At 43.5% G+C, this 25,567-nt stretch overlaps 1 protein-coding gene across 1 annotated transcript in view; it reads left to right on the forward strand.

Annotated features, from left to right (window-relative positions):
• Nucleotides 1–24,967, forward strand: part of LOC146780153 (transcription factor HES-7.1-A-like) — a 43,573-nt gene extending 18,606 nt beyond the window's left edge. Inside the window, exons 3-4 of the mRNA XM_085637364.1 lie at nt 8,106–8,193; nt 22,699–24,967. Of these exons, the coding sequence (XP_085493490.1) occupies nt 8,106–8,193; nt 22,699–23,183 (573 nt within the window). The 3' untranslated portion in view covers nt 23,184–24,967. The remainder of the gene's footprint in view (nt 1–8,105; nt 8,194–22,698) is intronic.
• The last annotated feature ends 600 nt before the right edge of the window (nt 24,968–25,567 follow it).

The raw sequence follows: 25,567 nt of genomic DNA on the forward strand, positions 1-25,567 counted from the left end.
CGGACCTTTAATGGCCGGTAGAGCCCACTAGGAGGGATCTAAGGCTATTAGAACATTCCGCCCCTAAGTGGCAGATTGTTCTAATTACTAAAAACAAAGGCCTTTCGGAGCCCAAAGGCTTTAAATCACCTCAGGCTCTGACTGGCCTTTGTTCACAGCAGCAGCTGTGAACAAAAACATCATTGGAATGTTGCTCTGCGGGCTTCTACCAGCCCGAAGAAGCCCGGAGCACCCCATTGTATTCAATGGAGTGCTCCACATTCCAATGTTCTAATAGACAATAGTTTTGCTTCTTGGCGGGACTGACCTACCTTTGGTGTAACATTATCTGCATCTCGCAGCATGGCTACAATACTTTAATAGACAATATGACTTGGCTTATGTGCATCTGGGCACACTGGTGCTGCCGATGCCCGTGGTCATCTTGAATGATGAAAGACTAGACCTGGGGGTGGGGTGGAATTCTAAGAAGGAGTCGAATTTGTGATATTGATTGCTCGGAAGCTGAAAAAGTGAATGGCAGAGATTAGCTGCCACGGTTTCAGATTGCCTATGTGTGACGTTTTCATAAATTCAGTGTAATTTTGAGTGACATTCAAAAACTATGAGTGACACATTCTTGTGAGCAAAAATCAAGCAATGAAGATGAGGAAAGCATATAAATATCAGAAATAACGAGAAACTCTAAGAAGATCTGTAAGTTGCCATAAAGCACCAGAAATGGAAGGGCACAAATAGGAGTCCGCCCAGGCTCTGCACGTCGGACCGTTATTAGTTAATGCATTGAACCAGAGAGCCAGAGAATTGAATCCTGGTCGGTGCAGTGGAGAATAGTGACTTATTTATGTTTAGTGCTGCAAGCTCCCAGTCTTATGAGTGCCATACAACTGCCAAATGTGTGACACTTAAAGTGACCCTGTCTCATGAGTAAAACCAAGCAAAGAAGTGCACGGAAAGACATCAAATATAACAAATAAGACCCGTTTGAAGTTCTAAAAGTATCGTAGCCCCGCTCCCACAGTCTCACAGAAAATGCCCCCTTGTCCAGATTAGTAGGTGCTCTCTTGCTGGACTCACCTTTGCTACCAGACGTAAGTCCCCCTGCAGTGCCAGACTGAGAGCTTCTTTGCCCCATGTTTTTGGACAGGACAGCAAGAGTTTGCTGGCAGTGCTCATGTAGTCTAGAAGTAGCTGCAGCGCGCCGTCTCAGCTTTGGTGCTTAGCGTTGCCTCATAATATACTCCCCCCATCTTATGCCAGCAAGTAGCAGCACAGCCTCAATATGGACTTTGTTGTTCCTATCAGCATTAGCTAAAATTCATTCTGCTTCATTTAGTCCTGTCTTTTGTATGCTGGTGAGGCATACAGACCAGGAGGCCACTGGAGCTTGCAGCACCCATCGCCCCTGCCATTGCGGACAAAATAACTACTAACCATCTCTCTCGCAGGTAAATGCGACAGTGCAGATTATTCCAGGTCCCCAAAGCTAAAGTAATGGCTGGGGAGGCAGTATGAGTAATTTTTAATGTATATTGTTTTCCTAAACAACTGTTATACTGCTCATCTCTAAATTACATGAGCAGCGCCACCTTGTGCCTGACTGCCCTAAGTGTGTTGTTGACAATTAGGTGCCGGGGCCGAGCACCGGTAACCAATTAAGTGCCGGTGCTCAGCACCGGAAAGCTCCGGCTCAAATTAAGCACTGCATACAACTTATTTGTCATTTAGTGTCAAGTGGAATTATCACACTATGGTGGTCCTTAGAATTTAAAGTCTTATGCGATCAAATGCTGGCACGAACTTGGCAGATTTATATTGCTTCCGTTGGGTATCCATGACATGTAACTGACTCTGAGGCAGCAAAGCTGCACACTTCTCTGGCACCACACGTGGGTTCGAGTTGGAAGGATTTTGAAATGGAAATATAAAAAAAGGGAGGTGCTCACTATTCCAGCATACCTGTTCGCTCCTAAGAAGTGCAGGTACTCTCCTTTCAAAAGTGTTGGACCCTGATAAAAAGTGCAGGTACCCCCTTTTAAATTGAGGTACAAGTAAAGACCGAGCCCCTCCTCATTTAAAACACTGACCCTGTGATCGCAATGAAATGCTAGGCTCTGCACGCTGGGTATCTGGAATGTTGTGTGGCTCCTGCATTTTTGGGGGACTCCCACGTGCTGTTGGGATCCTGCATGCTGGGGGCATGCAGCAATACAGGCATGGACCATCTTCTGTCTATGCCAGTGATACTCAAAGTAAGGCCCGGTGGCCGCATTCGGGCCTCCTGACCTTTATATGCGCCCCCCCCCCCATAGGCTGCAGCAACACTAGGCTGCCATGTACTTGACTCAGCACTAACATGAAAAGAAAGTTAAATATACAGCAAACACTTATTTAAAGGTTAATTGCAGTTAGGGAAAGGAAGTGGCTAGGCCCTTAACTTTAGACAGCCACTAGATACACATGCTTTCCTTCCTCATCACCCACTTTACACCCCCGCTGGCATCAGTGCGGCCCTCGGTCACACCATAGACCACATTTTGCGGCCCCCACGAAAATGTCCATGGTCCATGCTGTACTGTCTCCTTCTGTTAGGGAGCACGTGACCCGACAGCCTGGAGCCAACTTGATACAAACAAAACTCTTCATTTTCATCTGGTTGAAGTTATTTTTAAATGACGTAGCTGAGTTAAATTGTGAGGGATGCAGCTAAGTGCTTTTCCAGTATTTACGAAGCGTTGTCGCAGACCTCACAACCATGCCTTTGTATTTCATCTCGTACCGATAACAGTGAAGGTGCAGCCAGACCTAAACATGTTACTCCTGGAGCAAGAGGTCCCATGGATTATTGCCCTATCAGGTGAGATTGGCATTGAGGGGCCCCGGCTGCAGCGAGACCATTGAACCGAAAGTCCTGCAGGTGAGCACACTACTCAGGGAGGCGGGTCGCAGACCAGAATCTCAGCAGTGACGATCGTGACTGTCTAAAATTAAATATATTATTGGGATCTACATTACCTGACACTAGACAATGGCAGCGTGGCAGAGCGGCCAGCAGCCCAGCGTTATGAGAGGCTGCAGGCCCCAAACCGGACTCTGGCCGCCGCGTCCGTAGCCCGGTCCGGACTCGCGAGGCATCGTGATGAAACGCAGCAGGCACCGGGGAACTCCTTCTCTGTCATTGCAGCTGGCTTGGTCAGGACTCCATACTGGCCGGCGGGGCCAGCAGCGGCGAGCTCCATTACATCCAAACTTTGCGAAACTACCTGGTAACTGCCAGCCGCTCCCGTCTTGCCGTGGGTGGCCTGCCTTGTCTCTGCATTGGGCAAACATGGGACACATTGTTGCACTCTCCCTAACAACGCTATTGTGTCACGGAATTGCCAAATGGAGCCTGCGCAGCTGAACCAGCCCCAGGGCCTGCAACAGTCAGAGTCCCTGTCAGGCTAGCAGCCAGAGCAGTGAGCTACATGCTGCTGAGAGTAGCACAGCAGCTTGACAGGTCCCTTGAGGCCCAATAAATGCGTAACTTTGCATTTCATGGCGCTGATGCGGAAACCACACAGAAATGCGTTAGTCTAACGCCGGATGTGTGGTACTTGGAAGGACTGCAGGGATGGAGAGCTCGAGGTGAGACCCCACCCAGGACTACACCTGCAGGAAGAAGCACTCGTTGGTCAATAAATCAGGAATTCAACCTTTTTTGGGCCGACACCTGTGGCAGTCTATATCAAATGCATATGTGCCAAGCAATTTTACTCTCCTAAGGGCCATTTTGCACTTGCCTTCATCTGATGTTTGTATAAATAATTGTTTTGTTGTTGCAATGACCAGTCAGTGCAAATGCTATTTCTACACCCCTCAGTGGTGAGTATGTCACTGTAGAATTGGCGCATAATTGTTCATAAACAGTACAACACTGCCAAACTTAAACTGTTATTTATAAATTGTGGGCCTTCAGCACACCTTCAGCAAAAAATACCTGGCCAGAAATAGTGCATTAAACCACACTATTTGCACATCAGGCAGCTAGTACCAGGGACACTGGGCAGAATATGGGTACATACCAGAAGAATCTAATGAAAAGCCATGCAGATGTTCGAGGCTGCTGTGAGGATATGATATGTCAATTTAGCTCTTATCTGGATCAGTATGACAAGAGTTAGAAGTGAGAACATAGATTGAAAACATGTGGACAGCTACAGCAGACTCAAAAACCTCGGCTCCCAAAACATCTATAATACACAAATATACCCCCAAAAAAACGTCACGACCTAAACCCACTTTCACTCACTTTCCCTAAATATTAAAAGATCTGGCATTAGGTTAAGAAATTATTTTGGTTTTACTGTACCATTTAGTTGGATTTAGAGATTACAGAATATATTGCTATAAAAAAATGTGGACCTGTTTTTAAAGTCGACATTTTGTCAGTGTATTTTTTTGAGACCATTTTCTTGTTTCTGCTTTCTGTGTGATCTTGGGAAAAGATATTTGTCCTTTTGTAGGATATTTGCCTTGGCTTCTCTTATCCAATGCATGATACATTGAACCTGATGGGTCCCTGTTAAAATTCAAAGATTCAGTCTAAGTAGTCTAGGCAAATGTTGGCCTTTCAGCACGAAAAGTGTACACTTGTCTGTCTTCTTTATTTATATATAGGAATTTGTCCTTTAATTCTCAGTATGATAACAACTGTGTGAGGAAAATGTAATGCAGCGCCTGTCAACATTCGTTTGTATTGGAACATTTATATAGCACTTATTATTCCGATGTGGGGTCCTCAAGCGTTTGTCTACATGGGCAGCACACTGTACCATGTGGGGTGTGAGGTTGGAAGGGTGTTATCTTTAGCTTCATCCTGTATGGGAAGTGTTTCCATGTCTTGTGTGATGACCAATGAGGTGCGGTTATCATGTTATGGGACGCTGCGTGTGGTAGTGTGATGGATGAAGAAGTCTGAGAGACAGGCAGTAAGCTAGCAGATCTGATCCCACTCATAACAGAAGCGGACAGCTTGATTTTTAGCTCGCCTTCAAGATTATGCGCATACAGGCCCTTACCAAGGCGGCCCCCAGTGCGGAATACTTTCCATCTCACTGCTCTGATCAACCAAGAATATTTACACATGCTCTGAAGAAGTTCATTTCATGAACGAAACGCGTTGGCTGTCAACCTCTTTTTGGAAAATAAGGAATTACTAAAGACTTACTAAACATCAAGGCTGATTGACTAATTGACTACTACTGTCACAATAACGAGCAGTGCACCACTCCACCAATCCCATTCTCTCATTTTTCTGCACAGCAGTTGGCACTCAACGACGGCGAGTGCTGGAGTTGGTTTGTGCACGCTCACCCTACATTTGACTACCGGTTTACAATAAGGGAACAACACAGGGAAGTGCGGTTATTGTGTCCGCCGTCGTCTGGAACCACAATTTCAGATCTGCAGGTCCTTTTATGATGTTTCTTATATTCATAGAGCACTTAGTTGGTTACTGCACTGAGTTGTCCATTCTGAGAAATGTTATTTAAAAGTTTATGGTCCTGAGCTTGGAGGAAGACATGGATCGGAGATTTGCTGCGGTGGACGTTGTTACCACGATCCCATATCTGATTGCCATTGCGTGATATCGAAAGTTGGTAATACCAAATATCTAGAAGGGACCTGCAGTGGCGAACTAAATTAAAACCCACCACTGGCCCGCGTCATGTGACAGGATCTCTTCAGGTGTTCAGTCTGTGATGGGGGTTTATTGCTGTGGACTGACACAGTACTGGGTGGTGGGCAGGACCCATAGTAGTTTTGTCGTATGTGAATATGAGTGTCGATCAGTATAGGGAATTGATTATACAGTCTGTATGAAGTGCAGTCGACTGCCCAACCACTGAGATTTATGGTTATTGTGTGTCATGAATGTGGTATTGCATAGCAATTGCTTTCATATTGCACTTACTATATCTGAGGAGGAATTGCCTCCATCTCATTCAATCAATGCCCAGTGACGACGGGCCCTGATTGGAGAATACTTGACAGAAGAATGCCATACAAAGGGTGGCACTTCGGGCTGTTATGGACCATATAGAGATTACCCCCCTCCCCCCCAAACTATCATAAAACAGCGCTGGACTTGGTGTTATGTCACAGTTTAGAGCTCAATATTATTTGACCTGCTCGTATATCGAGTCCACAATGCGAACTATTAATGTATCTATATATAAGAAAGTGCTGATTTATTATTATTAACTTTACATCCACTTACCTTGATAATATGTTGGTAGTCGATTCTGTGGTGTCTATATAAGAGCAAGTCGTTTTTAAATCTTCAATATTGTAGTAGAACACCTTAATGTCACTGCCTTTTATAGCCTGTGCTGCACCTATGTCATGGGGTGCCTGACTTCCTACCACTGTATACATTTTCCTGCAGTGATTATACATAAAACTAACACGAATCTTGCACATACATGATCAAATAAGGGTTCTTGCCCTATGCCGCCTGTTTCATTTTTCCTTTTAAAAGTCATCTGGGTATTTCCTGGCTTAGTCTAATTTCTGCCACATTTAGATGTTCTGTATTTTTTTGATTTTTTATACTGTAATGCAAGCCTTATTTGGCTTGCCCACATTTCAAACAAAAAACGTTTGTTAAAAAACACTCTAAAATAAATCATCTACCAGGTTCACAATATTTAGGCCCTAAATTATCAAGAAGTAACACACTGCAGGGCAGCAGGTAAAGTTGCTGTGCTGCGTGAAAGGGGGAGAGGAGAACAGCACCATAGCTACAAGAAGTGGTATTGTTCCCGCTTTGTCTCCCTTGGATGACTTACTTGAGACAGCAATGAACCAACACAGTCATCCTATCCTTGTGCCATGATACAAGGTTGTTTGCGTTGTCTGGAGCAGAGGTTATAGACTGGAAGGGGTCCTCTCCAGTACAAAAGCTATGTTTTAAGATTTTTCCCACTTTGCATGTGTGCTGTAGAAGGCAGCATACCTGCAAAGTGAGAAAACCAAGGAGAAATTAAAATATTTCTCCCTGTTGCGCCGGCCTCGCAGACACTTAGGATTGTAGCACAAAGCCCTATCTGCAGTTCTTTGTAGACATGGATTTGATTCAAAACCCATGAGTGGATGCATGGGAACATCCATGCACCACCCATGGAATGCCCCATCAAACAACGTACTATAAGGCGCTACTTTGCATTGTTCAACTTTTACTATCGATCACAAGTCAAATTTTGGGCTGAATAGTAAATCCCAACTGAACACTTTACATCAGGTTTGCGGGAGAAAAGTACCTTCACCTAGACACAAAGGGGCTGATAACGATGTCGGTGTCGGACCCACAACATCTGACATTGCGGTCCACCTGCCGCATTATGATGTGGCGGGCGGAGGCATCGGCCAGAAGGACCTTCTTCAGTACTTCCGAGGGGCTAAAGGAGCCTGTCTGTGCATCGGAAAATACCACAATCCCTTGAATGACGGAAGAGCCAGCCTCGGCTCCTCTGTCGAGTTTCTGACTGCCTTTTCATGTCAGACTTTCCGACATGAAAAGGCAGTCTGAAAATGTCTTTGTGGGATCCTAGCAGGGACCCTTTCCCCCCTGGCCGTCCGCTATTAAACATCCCTGCACTGTGTGTGCAGGGATGTTTACAAACATCCATTTGTCAATGGTAGGATGTGTGGCGGGCCTTTTCTGCCTGCTGCGCAAGCTTCAATTGACAAATGGATGCTTGTGACCACCCTATGGTCGGTCACATCGAAATACAGTGGTCGGAACCGCCGATCTCAGGTTGGGCAGTTCCAAATCGCAACGGTGTCCGGCCGACATAGTAATTAGGCCCAGAGTGTTTGGAAGTCAGGGCTTAGGTGTGCCAATATGAGAGTACAATGCACCTTCAGCTTTTTTAGCAGTCTCAATTACCTACATTTCTTCAGGATGTAGGAGTAAAGAAATGAAGAAACTAAGGTTTCTCAAATGGAGGGGGCCTTCTGCCTTCCGACAGGATGGTCTTGGTTATATTTTAAGAGTGATTGTTCTCGGTTTAGAACAGAAATAAAGTGTGTGTTTTTGTGTTTTCTGCCTCCTTTCACAGAGACTCCTTAATCCGAGGATGGAGAAAGCAGACATCCTTGATTTCACTGTCCAGTACCTGAAGGGCGAGACCTTCCTGCGGACTCGAGGTAGGCAGCAGATGTTTGTGGATGTCTGTCTCTTCTTCCAACACTGTCAACCACGGTCGGTGGGTAAAATGGAGCGTCGGGCCTCCTCTTTCCTAAATTTCTGGCTCCTGTCTCTTATTATACTGCACCCACTGGGCCCCTGTTCTGTTCATGTCTAGCTGGCACTCGCTAATCCCAAGAGTCAGGCACTCACAGCACTTCTGAAGGGCACGTGAGGTACACAGGGCACATGTGCCAGCTATCGCGTATTTCGCAGGGATTGACCCTCTGTGGTGTCCTGTAGAAGCACACCCCTCAAAGTCTTGACCCTCTGTGGTGTCCTGTAGTAGCACACCCCTCAAAGCCTTGACCCTCTGTGGTGTCCTGTAGAAGCACACCCCTCAAAGCCCTGACCCTCTGTGGTGTCCTGTAGAAGCACACCCCTCAAAGCCATGACCCTCTGTGGTGTCCTGTAGAAGCACACCCCTCAAAGCCTTGACCCTCTGTGGTGTCCTGTAGAAGCACACCCCTCAAAGCCATGACCCTCTGTGGTGTCCTGTAGAAGCACACGCCTCTAAGCCTTGACCCTCTGTGGTGTCCTGTAGAAGCACACCCCTCAAAGCCTTGACCCTCTGTGGTGTCCTGTAGAAGCACACCCCTCAATGACGTACAGAAGCCTTGCTAATCGAATAAAGGCCGGGCACTTTGGGCTTCAGCCTGTGCTTCTCGAGGTGGTGTCAGTCGGGGAGGGTTCGCCTTTTCTACTTCATCACAGGATGGGATGGGATGAGAGAGCCTCAAACATCCCTCAACGCTCTGTGATGAGTTGGGCGGGCAGTGGCGTAGCTAGAGCTTTTGCCGCCTGGGGCCGTTCCTGAGTTTGCCGCCCACTAAACGGCCGGTGCAGGTAAGAGTGGGGGGAGGGGAAGTTGACAGACGACGAGGGGGAAAAAAAGAAAACCACTTACCTAGTGCAAATTGCTCACCTCACACACCGCCAGGCGCGCACCACCCATTGGACTCAAAGGGCTTCAGCCCCCCCCACTGTGTGTGGCAGCCCGGGATGAGACACCTTCCCCGGGCAAAAAAGCAGCCGCACCCGAGCACTTCACAGGTCTTTAAAAGACCATTTGCATGTTAATGAGGCCTCGCTGTTGTTTCACCCCTTCTAAGAGCCCCTGCAGCTCCACTCTGCCTATTGCTTAAAGTTCAGCCCCCCCCCCCCCGAAATTTTTGCTCAGCCCCCCCCCCCCCGAAATTTGGCTCTAGTTGCGCCTCTGCCCACCGCCCCCCAAAAAGTGCCCCCCTAGCTATGTCACTGGAGGGGGGGGGGGGTAGGCTTCAAACTATGTTGCCATTAAAGTGAAAGAGAAATGAAGAGTGTGGAAGGAAAAGACAGGGAGCGGCTGGACCAGGTTATGAAAAATTGTCACTTTTCTGTAACACGTTTCTCCTCAATTAATGTTTTCGTAACTGTTTCCATGTAATATCCTGCATAAAAAATAGAAGTGTATGTAATATGTTGTAGAGTATGAGCAATAATTCCCCTTCAAAATGTACACGTTTCTTCCACGACCCATCTGCAAGATTACAAGCCTGAGAGCCATGGGGCATTTCACTTTGTAAAAAAACACAACCGGCACCAAGGAGGCTGGTGGCAACAGGGCATCCTGTACTCACTGGTTGGGTTAGTAGGGTGGTGGAGGGGAGTCAAATGCACATATAGACGTGGTTGTCTAAGAAGATGTGGAGATCAGGTTAGAGGGGCTAAACTCGAACCCTGTGCTGTGGTGGGACCAGAGCCCTCAGATTTACCCGGTCCACGCTTGAGTGGTACATTTGTTGTTTTACACTCAGGGACATGCAGTCCTAATAGGATGAGCAGAACTACGAATCTCAAAATGTAAGATGAAAACATGGTTTGGCAGAGCTGCTCACGGATGGAAAGGGAAACTTGAGAGCTTGCAGGGGTTGTGTGGAAGTGTGCAGAATTGACCAGTACTGAGCCCCGCTCCCTCATGTCATTGATAAGTGCTGCACAGTGGCAGGTTTAGGTCTGACTCCCACGCTGCATCAAGGGATGCTTTAATGCTGGTGACGCCTGGTGCGACAATCTTTATTGCCCCCCCCCCCCACATGACCTCCTCCTCGGATTCCCTCACTATCACCCGCCAAAAGTGCCCCTCATCTGTCCATAGCCCTTCTCTCAAATACATTCCTTATTTTTTTTTAAAGCGCTGGTAAAGGCTGGCTTTACTAATCCACTCAGCTATCCACATAAAAAACTATATTTTCGTTGCAGTGGGCATCCTAGCCCTCTGCGCTACTTTATGGCTAGTCAATACTGCCACGAGACAAAACTCGGGGATCTCTCTCTCTCCCTTTCTCTCCAGCAGGAACATTAATCACAAGAGATATCTTGACATTTGTATTGCTACCTGAGTGCCGGAAGAACAAGAAACTCTGCAACTCGGCTGCAGGTGCTTTTAAATAATAAGTTATTACTAAACACAGCAGCCCCCTCCCGGCCCAGCAGGGATGCCCCAGTGTGCAGGGAGAACCAGAGACAAACCTAGTGCAGGAAACATTCGGTAAAGCCTTTGTCCAGCAAACACCAGCAACTGACTAATTTTTAGCGAGTGCCACAGACTGAACACGTGTCAAGGGGCACCAGGGACAGGCCTTGTGCAGGAGGTAACTCTCTAAGAGTACCTTTGTATCAATAAACACCTCTCCCTTAATGTGGTGGAAGCATATCAGAGGACTTAACTTGGATATTACGTATTAAACGACCCTGTGCTCGGTGCTGTTTTTTGTCCTATGTTTAGCACATCCTCGGACTAAGCACAGGCGCCCCACAGCAGACAAGGTTAGGAAATAAGAGCTGGCCCGAGCAGAATGAAAGGGTCTACCCCATGTAATATAACAAACATATAGAGCGACATTAAAAAAATGGAAGCCAGCAAGAAACAACAACTTAGTAATGAACACAAACTTTCTTATGGGTGACCTTCTCTCCCAATTTATTTATTAAGCTTTTATATTGCACTTTTTCTGGAGCAAGTATTATGCTGCACACACAGGTGCACTTTTTGGACAATAATTTTCAAATGCATTATTACTTTCATTCTAAGCTTGTAGTATGTAGTAGGAAGATTGTCTCTGGATAGCCAACCCCAGCTCCACTATTTATCAACTTTTTGGGGCTTATTAGTGTAGCTGTGTACTGCACTCTGGGGAGAGGCCTGTAATTGGCTGATCTCACAAAGGTATCTCACAAAGACAATGCCCCAGGGAGCCAGGTTCAAATAAAATCACCAGCCACAAAATCTGTTTTTTTTGGGTGGGACATTAGAAAGAGGTTAACAGATACCACTGCAGAACTTACTCATACGTCCCAAAACATCACGTGTTGTTACTTGAGGACAAGGGAGTAGCCACAAAATTAAAATAGCCACCAACGTTGATCCATCCCTCGAAGGTGAGCAAAGCAAGTAAACTCTACCCACTCTAGACGAGGTCCCTTAATAGAGCCTTCTGTCCATCTATTTCTCCATCTTTTAAGCCTGTAATGCACCCATCCATCTACCCATGTTTTCATGTTTCCATACATCCATCCTTTCACCATTCCAACCATCATTACATCCTTCTACTCACACTTCCAACCATTCCTCCATTTTCATCCACCCACCAATTCACCCTCCTTTTATCAATCCACCAGTTCATCCTTTCACCCTTCCACCCGTCCATTTATCCAGCCTTTTATCATTACAGACACTTTCTTTCACCCGCCCACGTAAATCTTGTTTTCCTCTTCCATTCATCAGTCCTTTTATCCTTGCATTCATCCACAGTTCCTTCCTTATTTGTATATGTCCTTCCTTTTGTTCTAATTTCCAGACCTCTCTCCCACTCTCTTTCATTCCCCATCTTTTTCTCTTAAATTCTTTGCTGTGGTTCACTTCTGGTCACTGCGTTGTTTATCATTTTCCTTTACTTTTAATTTTTTTAATAGCTTTTGTCTGCAGAGCTGCAGCCATGAAAGACAGGGTCATAAATAACTATAATTGTCAACACCACCCCGCTTAAGCGGTGAAAGCGGGGAGAGGGGGCACTACGCCACTGCCTGAGGACATCTTAGGCCAATCTTTGGTCAGGCCACAAACTGCCAACAAAGAATACCCGGGAGTTATCTGAGCAGTCTATTATCTGACTATAAGCTCTGAGTTACGCATTCTAGGACAAGACCTACTGCACCCCTCTGCTACCAAACCCACAGGAATTTAATAGGTCTTTAAACTAAGATCTAGGGACTTGCATCAAGGTAAGCAGAAGTTGCCTAAATATACACAGACCAAGATCCCAAACCACTGTTCATTTGGCTCTGGAAATGTATTATTAATTCAGACTATGTCCAATGGATGTGTTTAGGTTAGTGCAGCTCCTCACTGCACTAACTATAGACACAGAATATTTCCATAGGATGTGGTAGTGCAGGTTCTGTGGATAGAGGAATTGTGGGTGTAGAAGATGTGGGTCGAGGGAGTTTGGTGGCAGAGCATCGGTGCAGGGGCTGTGTGCACTGTATCATTCCACTGGACGTGTTGATGCAGGTCCTCTGGATGGAGGGTTTCTCAAGTCATGGTTATTCACTTGAATTTCTAGTTATGCATGTACAGAGCAGAGCAGGATTAGTCACTGCAGGAATTGCCAGGGGTTCTTCCAAAGCATAATAGGAACTGTGGATGCAGGACATCTCCACAGAAGACTTGTTGGGATGAGCTCCTCACACATCCAATGTGTTCGTTCAGAACCCCTGGATGCAGATATTCAGAATGCATGGCCTGTGACTGCAGGACGTGTCCATGCAGGATTCGTAAACCCAGCCGCAAGGGTGCAGGCTTTGTGCCTACGTGTCCTATTCTGTAGCTTCATTGGGTGCAGGTCCACTTCTGTGTGCATGCCTGTTGTGGGTAGCCTTAGTTTGCCAGCATCTTTACAGAAATTTCATAACTCCCACCCCCTGTCATGTGGGAAGCTGATGAAACAGTTTCTTCCCGTTTCTCATTTCAGAGATGATACTGGTTACCACAGTCAGCGTGACCACTGCTTTCATGCAGCGCATAGGTAATTGGAGGAAATGGTAAATTTGGGAAGTGTGAAGGAGAAAGCTGAAATGGGATTGGTGATGAACTAGATGCAAGAAGGAGATAATAGAGAGGAAAGAGGTGGAAAAGGATAAGAGAGGATAGAGAGAAGGGGAGGGGAGAGGTGATAGAAAGGGACAGATGAGGTTGTAACTAAGCAAGGGTTGAGGTGATAATCAAGGAAGAGACGCGGAGACAGAGAAAGAATGGATGAGGAGACAAGGAAAGAGCAAAGATACAGTGATGGTGGAGATGATGATACATGAAAGAGATACGGTGCCATCAAGAAAGGGTGAGGTAACACAAAAGGAGTGAGGAGGCTGTGACTATGGAACCCAAAGAAGCCCTGGCAAAAATGCTCTAACTTGCCATGATCCCGTCATCTCTTCACACAACCTGCCTCTTTTCATCCATCCATTCTCTATGTCTCTTCTTCTCTGCTATCTCTCTTCTCCCTCTCTGATTGTTTTGTTCCTACCTTACACCTCCCTCTCTCTTTTTATGTCATGAAGCCTCCCGTTCCTGCTGCAATTTACATAGGAGGCTGGGGAAAGTGACAGAGGAACCTGGAGCAACCCTGGGCTTTTCAAACCCATCTCCAGGGGCTCTAGGGGAAATGCCCAGTGTAATAAAAGGCCTGTCAAGCACTGAAGACAGTCAAGGAAAGGATAACAATACAGTTATGAAAAGGAAGAGGAAACCATCAATCAAACAATGAAGTGACAATCAAGAGATGAGAAGAAAGAGTGAGGTGAAAAATGTATGAGTAGATAGTCAAGGAACAGAAAATGAGATAGACAAGGACGGGATGAGGAGACAATGAAGTATTAAGTAATAGGGAAGAAGTGAGGAGACGGTCATGAAAAGATGAAGAAGCAGTCAAGAGAAGCGGTAACAGTCATGGGATGGGATGTGAAGAGAATCAAGGACTAGAAGAGGAAACAAGAAAGAGTGAGATACAGTCGCAGCCCGTGCAGGTAAGCATGGTGGAACAGAGTGAAAGTGACAAATGATAGAATAGGGAAAACAAATAAATAAATAAATAAAACCACTTACCTTGCACTCGCTGCATTGCCGACTTGGCGATGCAGCGAGTGCAAGGCAAGTGTTTTTTTTATTTTTTTATTTCCCCATTCCGTTGTTGTCACTTACAGCCCCCAACGCACTTACCTGCACGGGCCACTACTGGTGAGATATCAAGACAGGAGCGAACAGATTGTCAAAGATGGGATGAGGAGCTAATCAATGGCAGGATGAGGAGACTGTCGAAGACTGCATGAGTAGGCAACCAAGAAAGGGTATGATAACAAGAAAGGAGTGAGTTGGCAGTTGAGGAACGGTGAGGTGACAATCAGAAAAGAAGTAAGAGATAGTGAAGGATGGCATGAGGAGACACAAAAGGAATGGATGACAAAATAATTAATGAAGCGATAAAGAGACTGTGAAGTGGTGAAGAGGATAATCAAAAAGGGATGAGTTGACTGTGAAGGGTGAGTAAAAAGTCACGAAATGAGTGAAGAAGCAACAAAAGCACAGAATAAGATAGCTAAGGAAAAGGGTGAGGTGACAATCAGGAAAGGAGTTACAAAGGAGTGAGGAGATTATTAAAGCAGGATTGAAGTGGAATGCCATATTTAGGACATGAATACAATCATAGAAAAGATTAGCAGAAATTCAAGGAAAACATGGGGGGTTAGGGCAGGTCAGCTCACTTGACAGAAACAGGGATTATCTGAAATATTTTAAGATATGTTCCTTTAGAAATGCACATACAAAGGATAACTTTTGTGTCTATTCCAGAAACTGGGCTTGAAAATGAGTCACTTTACTCCATTTTTAAAAAACATTCTCAGTAGGAAGAATCCCAGAGCCTCCTTTAGGCGCTCCATTGCTGTGCTTGCAAGAACAGGCAAATTCTGGATTTTGTAAAATGCATCACTACTTTCCAAATCTACTAGCCGCCACTGGTTTCAGCGGTTGTGAAGGGCCACCAAAAAATGTAGTTCTAGTGGTTATTACCTTAAGATTATGAGATGCTCACCTCACTACAGGCTCAAGAAAGCAAAAGTGTATGCATAGTAGGAAGCTGTCATATAGCTCCCTGGCTGAACTGCAACATCCCAAAGTGGTCATGGGTGGGAAATGTGCATGCAGCTTTCTCAACCTGTTTGACATTTGTGAGTGATATGAAGGAATAAAGCTGCCCTCCAAAGGGCATAGCAACCAGAGCATCGCCTCCAGGTTATACTCATAAATTGTGACCTAAAAATCCAACATACTGGTCCCTGAATGTTCATTAATGGACCCAGGTTTGATTACCACAGCCTGTTATGACAAACATGATGTTGTGAAAAATGAAGTCCCGATTAAAGTACATTAATAGTTAATCCTAATGCTTAGCATCTATCTGATTTCAAATTATCCTCTGGCAGGCACCACAATAATTCAAATCCAGGTTTGAGATACCCTTTTCCTTATGTAGTATATTGGAATTCACAGCACAGGAGACGTTCAGGAGGCCACTGAGTTTCTAACTTCACATTCCCCTCCACCAATAAAAGACAAGTCTCCCCAAAAAAACCTAAAATGTGAAAAATAATTATAAAATGAATTTGGAAAGTTCAGTATCAGCTTTAAACAATTCTAAAGTGAACACCCTTAAGTCGGTCAGTCAGTCGCTCATATAGAGAAGATGCTACCAATCTACCTTCAGAGATTGGGAAAAAAATTGTCTTCTCTCCTCAGTGAAATTTTAATGTGCCGCCCTAGAAATCATTGCTTTTATTCCTCCATGAAAAAAGCACTTGAACATGTACATTGGGTGAGAGATCGCACAACACTAGATATATCTGTAAATTGGATTTACCAATTAGACCTGTGGTGTAACATATCTCTTGCCTTCAACAGTGGTTCACCAGTATAGGCACCTTCCTTTGATTTATGATTTTCATAATGCTTTGCTCAATGGGTATTGCTTTCAATAATGAGCTTAACAAATGTACTTGATGGACAGCAATCCCTAAAATGAAGTATCAGGAATCACTTTGCCCATTTGAGCTTGACAACAATATCCACACTGGAAAACTTTCTGTGCAGGAAATGTATTTCCCCTGGCAAGCACGGGTTCTCCCTCAGCTTGAAACACCAACAGGCGATGCCAGAAGGACTTTGACAGACTGACAAAAAATTCAAGAAAGATGGATTGCTGTGAGTTGTTAGAAGTATTTAGCCACCTCAATCCACAAAGCGAGTTATGATTACACCAGAAGGCTTTGGCACTTTTCTTTCTACGTTATCACGGAAATATAGCCCCATAATCTCTGTATTAATTTGAGACATGGTCTGATGTGAGAAGGCAGTGGGACATGAATAGCATTTCTGAAGATGCCATCTTGCCTCAATAGCAAGATCCTTCCTTGAATTTGAAACATTTATTTAAGGAAATTAACAGAAGAAACCTGTCTACCTACAAAAATACAACACATGCCTGTTGGGCTATTCTTCCTTGCAAATGCACTAGAGAGAGGGGAATCAGACCAGGCTGGGGTAATGTAAAGAAAGTTGATGCTACATAGAATTATTATCAGATGACAAATGCATTTCAAAAACATAAAACATCCTGAGATAAATTTTGGAAGTCTTGACACGATAAAAGATGTGGGAACAATAAATAAAGGAAGATAGCTCTACAATATATATCAGTCTTAAAGAGATGGAAACCGATTAACATAAGGAAAGCTTTTTCGGTATTGAATGCAAATAAAAAGCTGCTCAGGGTTGAAGTGATCCTATAAGAGTTAAATCAGCACTTTTATTTCTTTGAACATTTGTAACTGCTGAGGACACACTCCCTCTGTAACATCATCTTCCAAAATTAAACCCGACTTTAATCCCTGCCCATGCTGAAAGCATTTTTACCTGTTTCAAGACAGTTATGATTCGAAATATCATCATTTCTCCCATTTTTGAGATAACTTCAACCCAAACCACACACTCATTCTCATCACATACCCCTCGTCTTTTACAACGCTCCTCCATCTATGACCAATACCAAAAAGACTAAACCATCCATAGCCACTTCCAGAGTGCAACCACTCCTCTCACTACTACTCCTAATTAACCCCACTATCTAACCATTATATTATAGACCACTTCAGTCAAAAACTCCAACATCACATTGCAACTAATTTCATCTTCCTAATAAGTCTCCACATTTTAAACTTCTAATGACCCAATTTTTGTTACTTCCCATGATACAAAGATCCCCAAAGATATGACACATTAGCTAACTAGGGGCCCCTAGACATAACCATTGCTCACTTCAAATGTTATAACCCTTCACAAGATGTTACCAGTCGTCACACTCTCCAACAATGGTCCACTCCATACGCAATGATCATAATAGTTTTTGACTTATCCCAGGTAAGATAAGATGCTGAAAGCATTTTTACCTGTTTCAAGACAGTTATGATTCCAAATATAATAATTTCTACCATTTATGAGATAACTTCAACCCAAACCAGACACTCATTCTCATCACATACCTCATCTTTTACAACGCTCCTCCAGTTATGACCAATACCAAAAAGACTAAACCATCCATAGCCACTAGAGTGCAACCACTCCTCTTACTACTACTCCTAATTAACCCCACTATCTAACAATTATAGAGGCCACTTCAGTCAAAAACTCCAACATCACTTTGCAACTAATTTCATCTTCCTAATAAGTCTCCACATTTTAAACTTCTAATAACCCAATTTTTGTTACTTCCCATGATACAAAGATCCCCAAAGATATGACCAACTTAAATGTTCCAATGGCAAGCACCCTTCTTAGACGTCACCCTTTTATTACATTAGCTAACTAAGGGCCCCTAGACATAACCATTGATCACTTCAAATGTCATGACCCTTCACAAGATATTACCAGTCGTCTCACTCTCCAACAATGGTCCACTCCAACTCTCCAGTTTATTACCATAACTTCATGAATTAACCAATCCTTAGAAAACCATGAAATACTCTTGTTAAATCAAAGCTTGCACAAATGGTCTTCTCCATGAGGAATGCCCTTACCAGTCAAACCCAGGTGCATCCTTTCCTACATCCATCTCAAAGCTGCAATAAGCTCTGGTACCTGTTTTTCTTTTATTCCATGTGCTGTTGTTGGCTTCTGTTTCTCTTCTTTCTCCCTAGCTGTGATCTCTGCTGACTCCCGAGCCGTACTTTCTGCAGCAGTTGTCGGAAGAAGTTGTGGAAGGATTACTCAGGGTTCATGCTTTTGTGGCATTTTATCATTCTACTTGCCCTCAGCCAGTCCCTGTGATTAACTCTTTGTCTTTCCATCTCTGCAAAGTCATTGAGTGAACAATGTGATAGCAAAAACTGGCTGATGTTTCTGCCTCAATGTATAAGCAGAACCTACTGGCCCATATTAGACGTTTTCCTTGTAATGCATGTTTAGTTTCTACCGCCTTTCCCTCTCCACCAAATCCCTCCACACCTGATGGTACCCCTTCTTCACCTTCCAACTTTCCTTAGAATCTTTTAATGTCTTAGACTTTTACTTACCACATAGCTTTCTTTCTATAGCTCCAGTGACCTGCCCCAGTTTTCACACTACCCATATGCCCAAGTTTATGCTGTTACCATCAGATTTTTTCTGTCTCCTCATCCTCTCTGAGATGTGGTAGGGCATAGAATGGGACAGGAAGTGTCATACGTTTTACGGATGGGCTTCAATGAAGCATATGGTACACATTATTGACACTTCTTTACATTGCTTCACAGCTTATCAAATAATTCAAGTTTGTCATTACAAGACGTATGTTAGTAATTGGACTTTGAGGAACACAAAGTGGGTGTTAAACGAATGAACAAAACATCAGTCTATAGCAGTACAAGCGGTGCAGCCCTTCCAAAGACAAATTCACCAAAATGACTTTTCAGTACTGACTTCCATCTGTTTCCTTTACCGGTTATTGATAACTTCTTATCACTTCATGGTGGGAAAGGACTAACAGGCACATGCATCAAGAAAAGCTTTCGCGAGTCCTTAATTGCGAATATTAAGGAATCGCAATTAAGGACTCGCAAAAGCCTATGCATGTAGGAATCGCTATTAAAATAGCGATTCCTTAACATTCATTAATTGCGACTCACAAATTGCGAGTCGCAATTAATGAATGGCTTCCCATTCATTCCTATGGGCCTCCAGGCCCATAGGAATGCATTGGAGATTGCGGGAGCAATTTGCGAGTACCAGTAGGTACTCGCAAATTGCTCCCGCAATTTCTAGGGTGCAAGGGTGTCAAAATGACACCCTATTGCACCCATGTATTTGAACTCTGCACACATGTTGCATACACACATGCTCTAAGGGCATGTGTGTGCGCAACATGAAACTTAGAAAAATGCAAATAAGTGCATTTTTCTAAGTTTTAGCAAATTACCATGAAGTCCAGCTTCATGGTAATTTGCTCCCGCTAATAGCGAAATCGCTATTTTTTAAACTTTAATGCATTGCATTTAAGGAATCTCAACTAGGGATTCCTAAAATGCAATCGCTATTTAAGGAATCGCTATTTTGAGATTCCTTAAATTGCGATTTTTGCATTTGGGATGATGCATCCCAAATGCAAAAATACCGGTCGCAAAGGGGCAGATTCTGAGAATCTGCCCGTTTGCGACCGGTTTTGTGGTTGATGCATGTGCCTGAATGCTCCTTAAACTAACAGTCTGTTCTAGGAGGACATACACTTATGCAGAAACGTATTTAAGCTCCCAACTGCAAGAAGATAGGCACACCTCGGAAGGTAATGGTCTTTATTGGTTTATGCGAGATTCACCCTGCTTCACATCAGGCTTAGGAATTTGTCCCCCATGTAGTGATTTTACCCTGCTCATTTATATAGTTGGATACTCACCTGAAGAGACAGTTCACTATTTTGAAACAGACAGAACAACACCATCATCATCATCATCAATCACTTGATTCGATCTGATTAGAACTAGACCATGAAAGTACATAGAAATATTGCACATAGCCAAGATCACACAGAAAATTTAAAAATAATCTTACATTAAGAACAGTTAAGGATATACATTCATGAACAGCTTTAAAATTCCACAGTACATCAAATAACCATACTTAAAATAAGGAAAAAGTGAAAGCCGTAAATGCATTTAAAGTACCATTGCACTAGTATAGAAAATGGACGAAGTTTGAAAAGAATGATGGGAAAGGAAAAAGAACAAAAACCTCAAAACGGGTCCGCTATGCGCTCCTACAATCCCCCAAAATGATACCGAAACATCTCGACCTAGCTCCATCTGCTAAGCCACATTGCACATACATTCCTGACCAATTATCCTGTCATCGTTTTTTTAGCCCTGGTGGCTGCTTTCACTAAACAGTTTCAGATAAAATTAGGAATTGTAAGTGGAGGAGAGCTGGTCTACAGCATGGGAAACCTAGCCTCCATAATAGAAAGTGCTTTGGTGTGAATTGTGCAGAATGATTGTCACAGGGACAAGTGAATACTATGTTCCCCTCTGGATCTACCTTTTTTAAAAAAAAAAAGTAAGTACCTATGAATTAACCCTGCTCTGAAGCAAAGGAGAAGTGACCGCTCCCATCTTGACAAATCCAGAGATAAGTACAGGGGAGGTTCGTCTGTGTGTGAAAGACTACAGTAATTTAGAACCGATGGTCTAGATAACTCAATTTTCAATCTTGTGTTTGCACAATAGTCCTTAAATAATGTATTCCCCTCCTCCCTAGCGTTTTCGAGTATACGATTGGGATCAGTGAACCAGGAGGATAAACCCTAGGATCCAAAAGTGTCCCGTATGTAGCTCAACCAATGTACAGAATCAGCCTTATCCAACATTAGGCAGGCAAGTATAATGTCCTAACAAAGCTTATCAGCTGGGTTCAGCCAAATGCTATCCCATAGTAAAAGTGGCGCCAGCTGAATCTTATCTGCTATAAATGCCTGGTTTACCTTAAAGTGGGTAATAAGACTCGAGGTGGACGGTGGTAGACTCGGCAACCGTCGCAAAAAGCAGTTTTCCTCAACCTGCAAAGAATAACATTTATTAAAACCCCAAACTCCTGCACCATACACATTTTATTCTAAACAAACGTCTCCAACAGGTCCTTTTTATATGTTTATAGTGGCACAGACAAACTCTTTTTAAATGTAAATCCTCTGTTTTACTAAAAGCTGTGGCCTTTAGACAGTTGTACATTCCAACAGAGATAAACCGGCTTTGGCACCTTTCTGACTTTTCTCCTTCAGAAGGTGTTGTTTTTACTGCATCTTTTTCATGATGCTCAGTTTGGACAAGATCTTTTCAAGAACATCTCTGTCTGATGCTGCCACCTTTGCTTGCTAGGAGCCTGTATCTTGGTAGAGAACATGACCATCTGAGTAACAGCAAACTACCATATAGTCCCTTAGTTATTTTTGTACTAGCCCTTTTTAAACCTCATCATTTGACTTTTTTTTTGTTGCAGACTTATATAGTGTGAACTTAGCTCATGCGCCTTGGAGCACCATGCAAGAGAACCAGAGAATGATATCATTTTTTATGGACACAGGTAGATTATCCGATTGCCCAGAATCGCTGGCTGGTTAAACGAGGCCTGAATTTAAACCTGTTCATCACCCCCCTCCCAACTAAGCTCGGCATCTCTAACCGCTAGACCACATAACCTTCTCAATATGTCTGACTGGCTTATCAAGAGAACTGAGGTGTTGCTAAAGCTCCTTCCAAAAGTGGGAGTGGCCACCTACACCTGTAAATCTATCCATTTGCATACTGGCTGAATATTGGGCGAGCAGTACATTATATAGGTTAAGAAGGAATTCCGGGTCTCACCAACAATTGTTTGTAGTTTCAAGTATGGTAAATATAATGATTCTATGGATAGGAGTACAGGAGACACCAAAAATAATAGTTTAATTTAAAAAAATGACACTGTTAATAAGTCACCTATTTGTTCAAAATGTTGCCTTAATCAATTATTTACAGACATTTTGGTTCCTACAAGGATTCAGATTTGACCCGTGTGACATCTATAGCAATGTATGATGGCCTCCAATGAGTGATTGCCCATGTCTTCTACAATGCATTAATGTGACACTCTTTCTAACAATGAATGTAGAACTTTGAGAGCCAAGCAAGCCTCCCGAGAATGTACATTGGCCTCTAGTAGGCAGACAAGAGCTTGCACAATAAATGTATGCCTCTTATGAGTGTGAGCCCATGCTGAGTAGGATCCGCGCAAGCCTGAGGTGAGTGATAAACTTAGGATCTGTATATGATTTGAGGCCTCTGGTGAGTGCTAACCATGGTTATGTTTTATTTAGCAAAGGAAGAATCTGCAAGAAAGAGGTATGAAGAAGGATTTAAGGAGTGCTTCCAGCAAGCCACGGGATCCATAAAGGAACTCTGCCCATCGACATCTAACCAGGTGGTACTAGAGTTTCACAATTACCTGGCAAACAAAGGCAGATTGTCCGGCCACGATTGGTGCATGCCTCTTCCGGACAGTTGTAGCAAGCCTAATTGGACCGAAGATGCGAATTGCTGGTACACAGAGACCATCTCCAAAACTTTGTCTAAGCCACCGTGGTCTGTCCATCACTCTTGCCCAACGAACAATTTTGTGCCTGAGTCAGATGGTCCTGCGTCCCTTCCCCAGAACCAAATGGCGGAGCAGAAAAGATTGTCAGCAAACACTTGCTCTTCGCTTCTGGCTGGTAGCCCCAGTCAACAAAGACTTCTTCCAAAGATGGTGGATGCTGCAGAGAAACCAGCTGTGCCACAACCAATCTGGAGGCCTTGGCCGTAACCAAAAACACTTGATTTAACATTAAATTATTTGCTGTAAATATATATATCTATATCTTTGCTCACTTTTCGTTTTGGAAATTTCCACCTCACTATCAAATGTTTATTGTTATGTCTTTAATACATGTGCAGATCTTGAAATTCTGCTTTGTTTATGCTGTGTTTGTGTATCCTTGATTTTTGTCTGCCAGACTTTTCTGTTTTCCTTATTGCTATCTGTTGGTATCTTAACACTTGCACATTTCCCCCTACAGTTTACAGTCAATGGCACAATGCAAAATGATGGGGCCACCTGCAGAATGTGATGTGGGGCCCCTGAGTTTCATATAACACAGATATCCAGTGCATTGGCAAAAAATAAGGACCCTTGAAGAGTTGGGGGTCCCCGAATCGGCTGGAGGCTCTCGTGCACCATAGGGGTTGCAGGGGCCTGTGTTACACCCCTGTTTTTTGTCATAGAATTAGTTCAGCAAGCATGTGGTGTTAAGTAGTGCAGTCTTTAACAATTTGTTGTATCAGATTGCTTAACCCGTTCCATTGGCCGACGCGAGCACTACCTGCCCAGTGCTGCGCACGACCGTTGGCCGACGCAGCCCCGCCCACTCTTAAGAACTCCCGCACCACGGCAAAATTTGCACCGCGGTAAAGGAATTAAGCAATCATTCTAGAGTTGGAATACGATTTTAACCCCACCACCCCATAGAACATGTACAAACTATGCAAGAGTTCTGCATTGTAAATTATGCAGTTTTATTACAAAATGGCCTGGCACAACATGTTATGGACATTTTATTTTACCAAAGCGCCAGGGAAATGGAAGTGACATCACAAGTCCTTTCAAGCCAGAGGAAAGTCTTATTCAGTCCATAATAGCTTAACAGCCTCCTCTGAGGGTACAGGGGGAGGGCAAAGAGTGGAGATGCTGCAGTAAACTTGGCTCTGCTTGCTGTTTCTGTGTTTCTTAAGTCCAAGGGTGGTAAGGGCAGCCCCAGGGTTATCGACGGATAAGCCAGGAGTAGCCTCTGAGATGGGAAGGTTCTTTATAAAGTAGAAGATAGTGCGTTTCCTAACACAACTGAAGGAAATTGGGTTAATGTGGGAAGTATCCTTAAAACAACTAATTCCTAATTTAATAAAATTAGAAGGAAGAACTTGAGCCATTTCTAGAAGCTTTAGCTAGAATTTTTTAGTGCATTGAAGCAATGTATGAGGCAAGGTTGCTTAAGTTAAGAGACAGATATAAAACGGGGCGCTATTGGAAAATCCACCCAATTCTGGCAGAGGTGGTAAATGGAACACACTCCACTATAGGTATAGAAATTTAGCAGAAATGTTATATTACGCTACTAGATGGTTATATAGTGCTGTGTTGGCCATGTGCTTGGCCTCTTGGCCTTCAAACATGAAAACATTGTTTTACTGGGAAATCAAATTATTTTCCATTACAACCCAAATCTAAGCCAGGCCCTGAGGGACAACTTGTTGATGTATTTTCATCCTTCCAAGTAGACATGACAGGAGTCATAATGTTTGACCACGAGAAGCAGAGTATGCTGGCCCAGCAAGCCTATCATAATAATTACCAGACAATGATCCTAGTTAGGAGGTTTAATATAGAAACAGACGTATGTTTTTAGTACATGTGAATGTCCAGCCCATGTGTTGTGAAAATATTTAAAATGACCAAATCTAAAAAGCGCTTCAAAATTATATTTTTTTATGTTAACAGAAGTTGTTATATATTTTCTTTTCAGATCTTTGCTGTATATTTTTCAATAAACAATGAAAATGAACCACTTTCTTCATAGTTCCTATGTGTTTTATATCCAACTAATCCTTAAGTCATTTTGAAAGATGGTGAATTTGTACATTTTCCTCAAAACACTGCTATTTAGGTCAAAATAAGCAAGAGCACTTATAGGCTTTTCAGTTCTCCCAAAGAGCCACACTTCAGTTCTTATACTTGAAGAATTCGAACTAAGTCTGATACAAAAGAATGGAATTTTGTTTGATCAATGACGTGTATCTGAACACCCAGTGTTTTTGAATTAACATCAGAAAGTTCAGACTATAGTAACAATAATGTTTAGGTTATTAGACCGCAATAAATGGAAATATAGATGAGTAGCTGTCAATGGGGCTTTTTTCCAACTAATGGGTTCCAAGTCACAGCATAAATTACTAGAGCGAAGTTCGAGTTGTCAATGACATCACTGGAATTTTTGGGTGGAAATCACTACTTTGTAACTGCTGCTCATCTCCAATGTTGTGTGTGACTCCCATATCTTTTTCCTTGAAGGTCAGTTGCTCAGGGGTAGAGGAATCACAGGGGAAGAAACGCACACCACAAACTCTCCAGAACAGGTCAATGTTAGAGAACCCATG

Source organism: Triturus cristatus, chromosome 12, assembly GCF_964204655.1.
Source record: "Triturus cristatus chromosome 12, aTriCri1.1, whole genome shotgun sequence".
In the NCBI taxonomy this organism is placed as follows: Eukaryota; Metazoa; Chordata; class Amphibia; order Caudata; family Salamandridae; genus Triturus; species Triturus cristatus.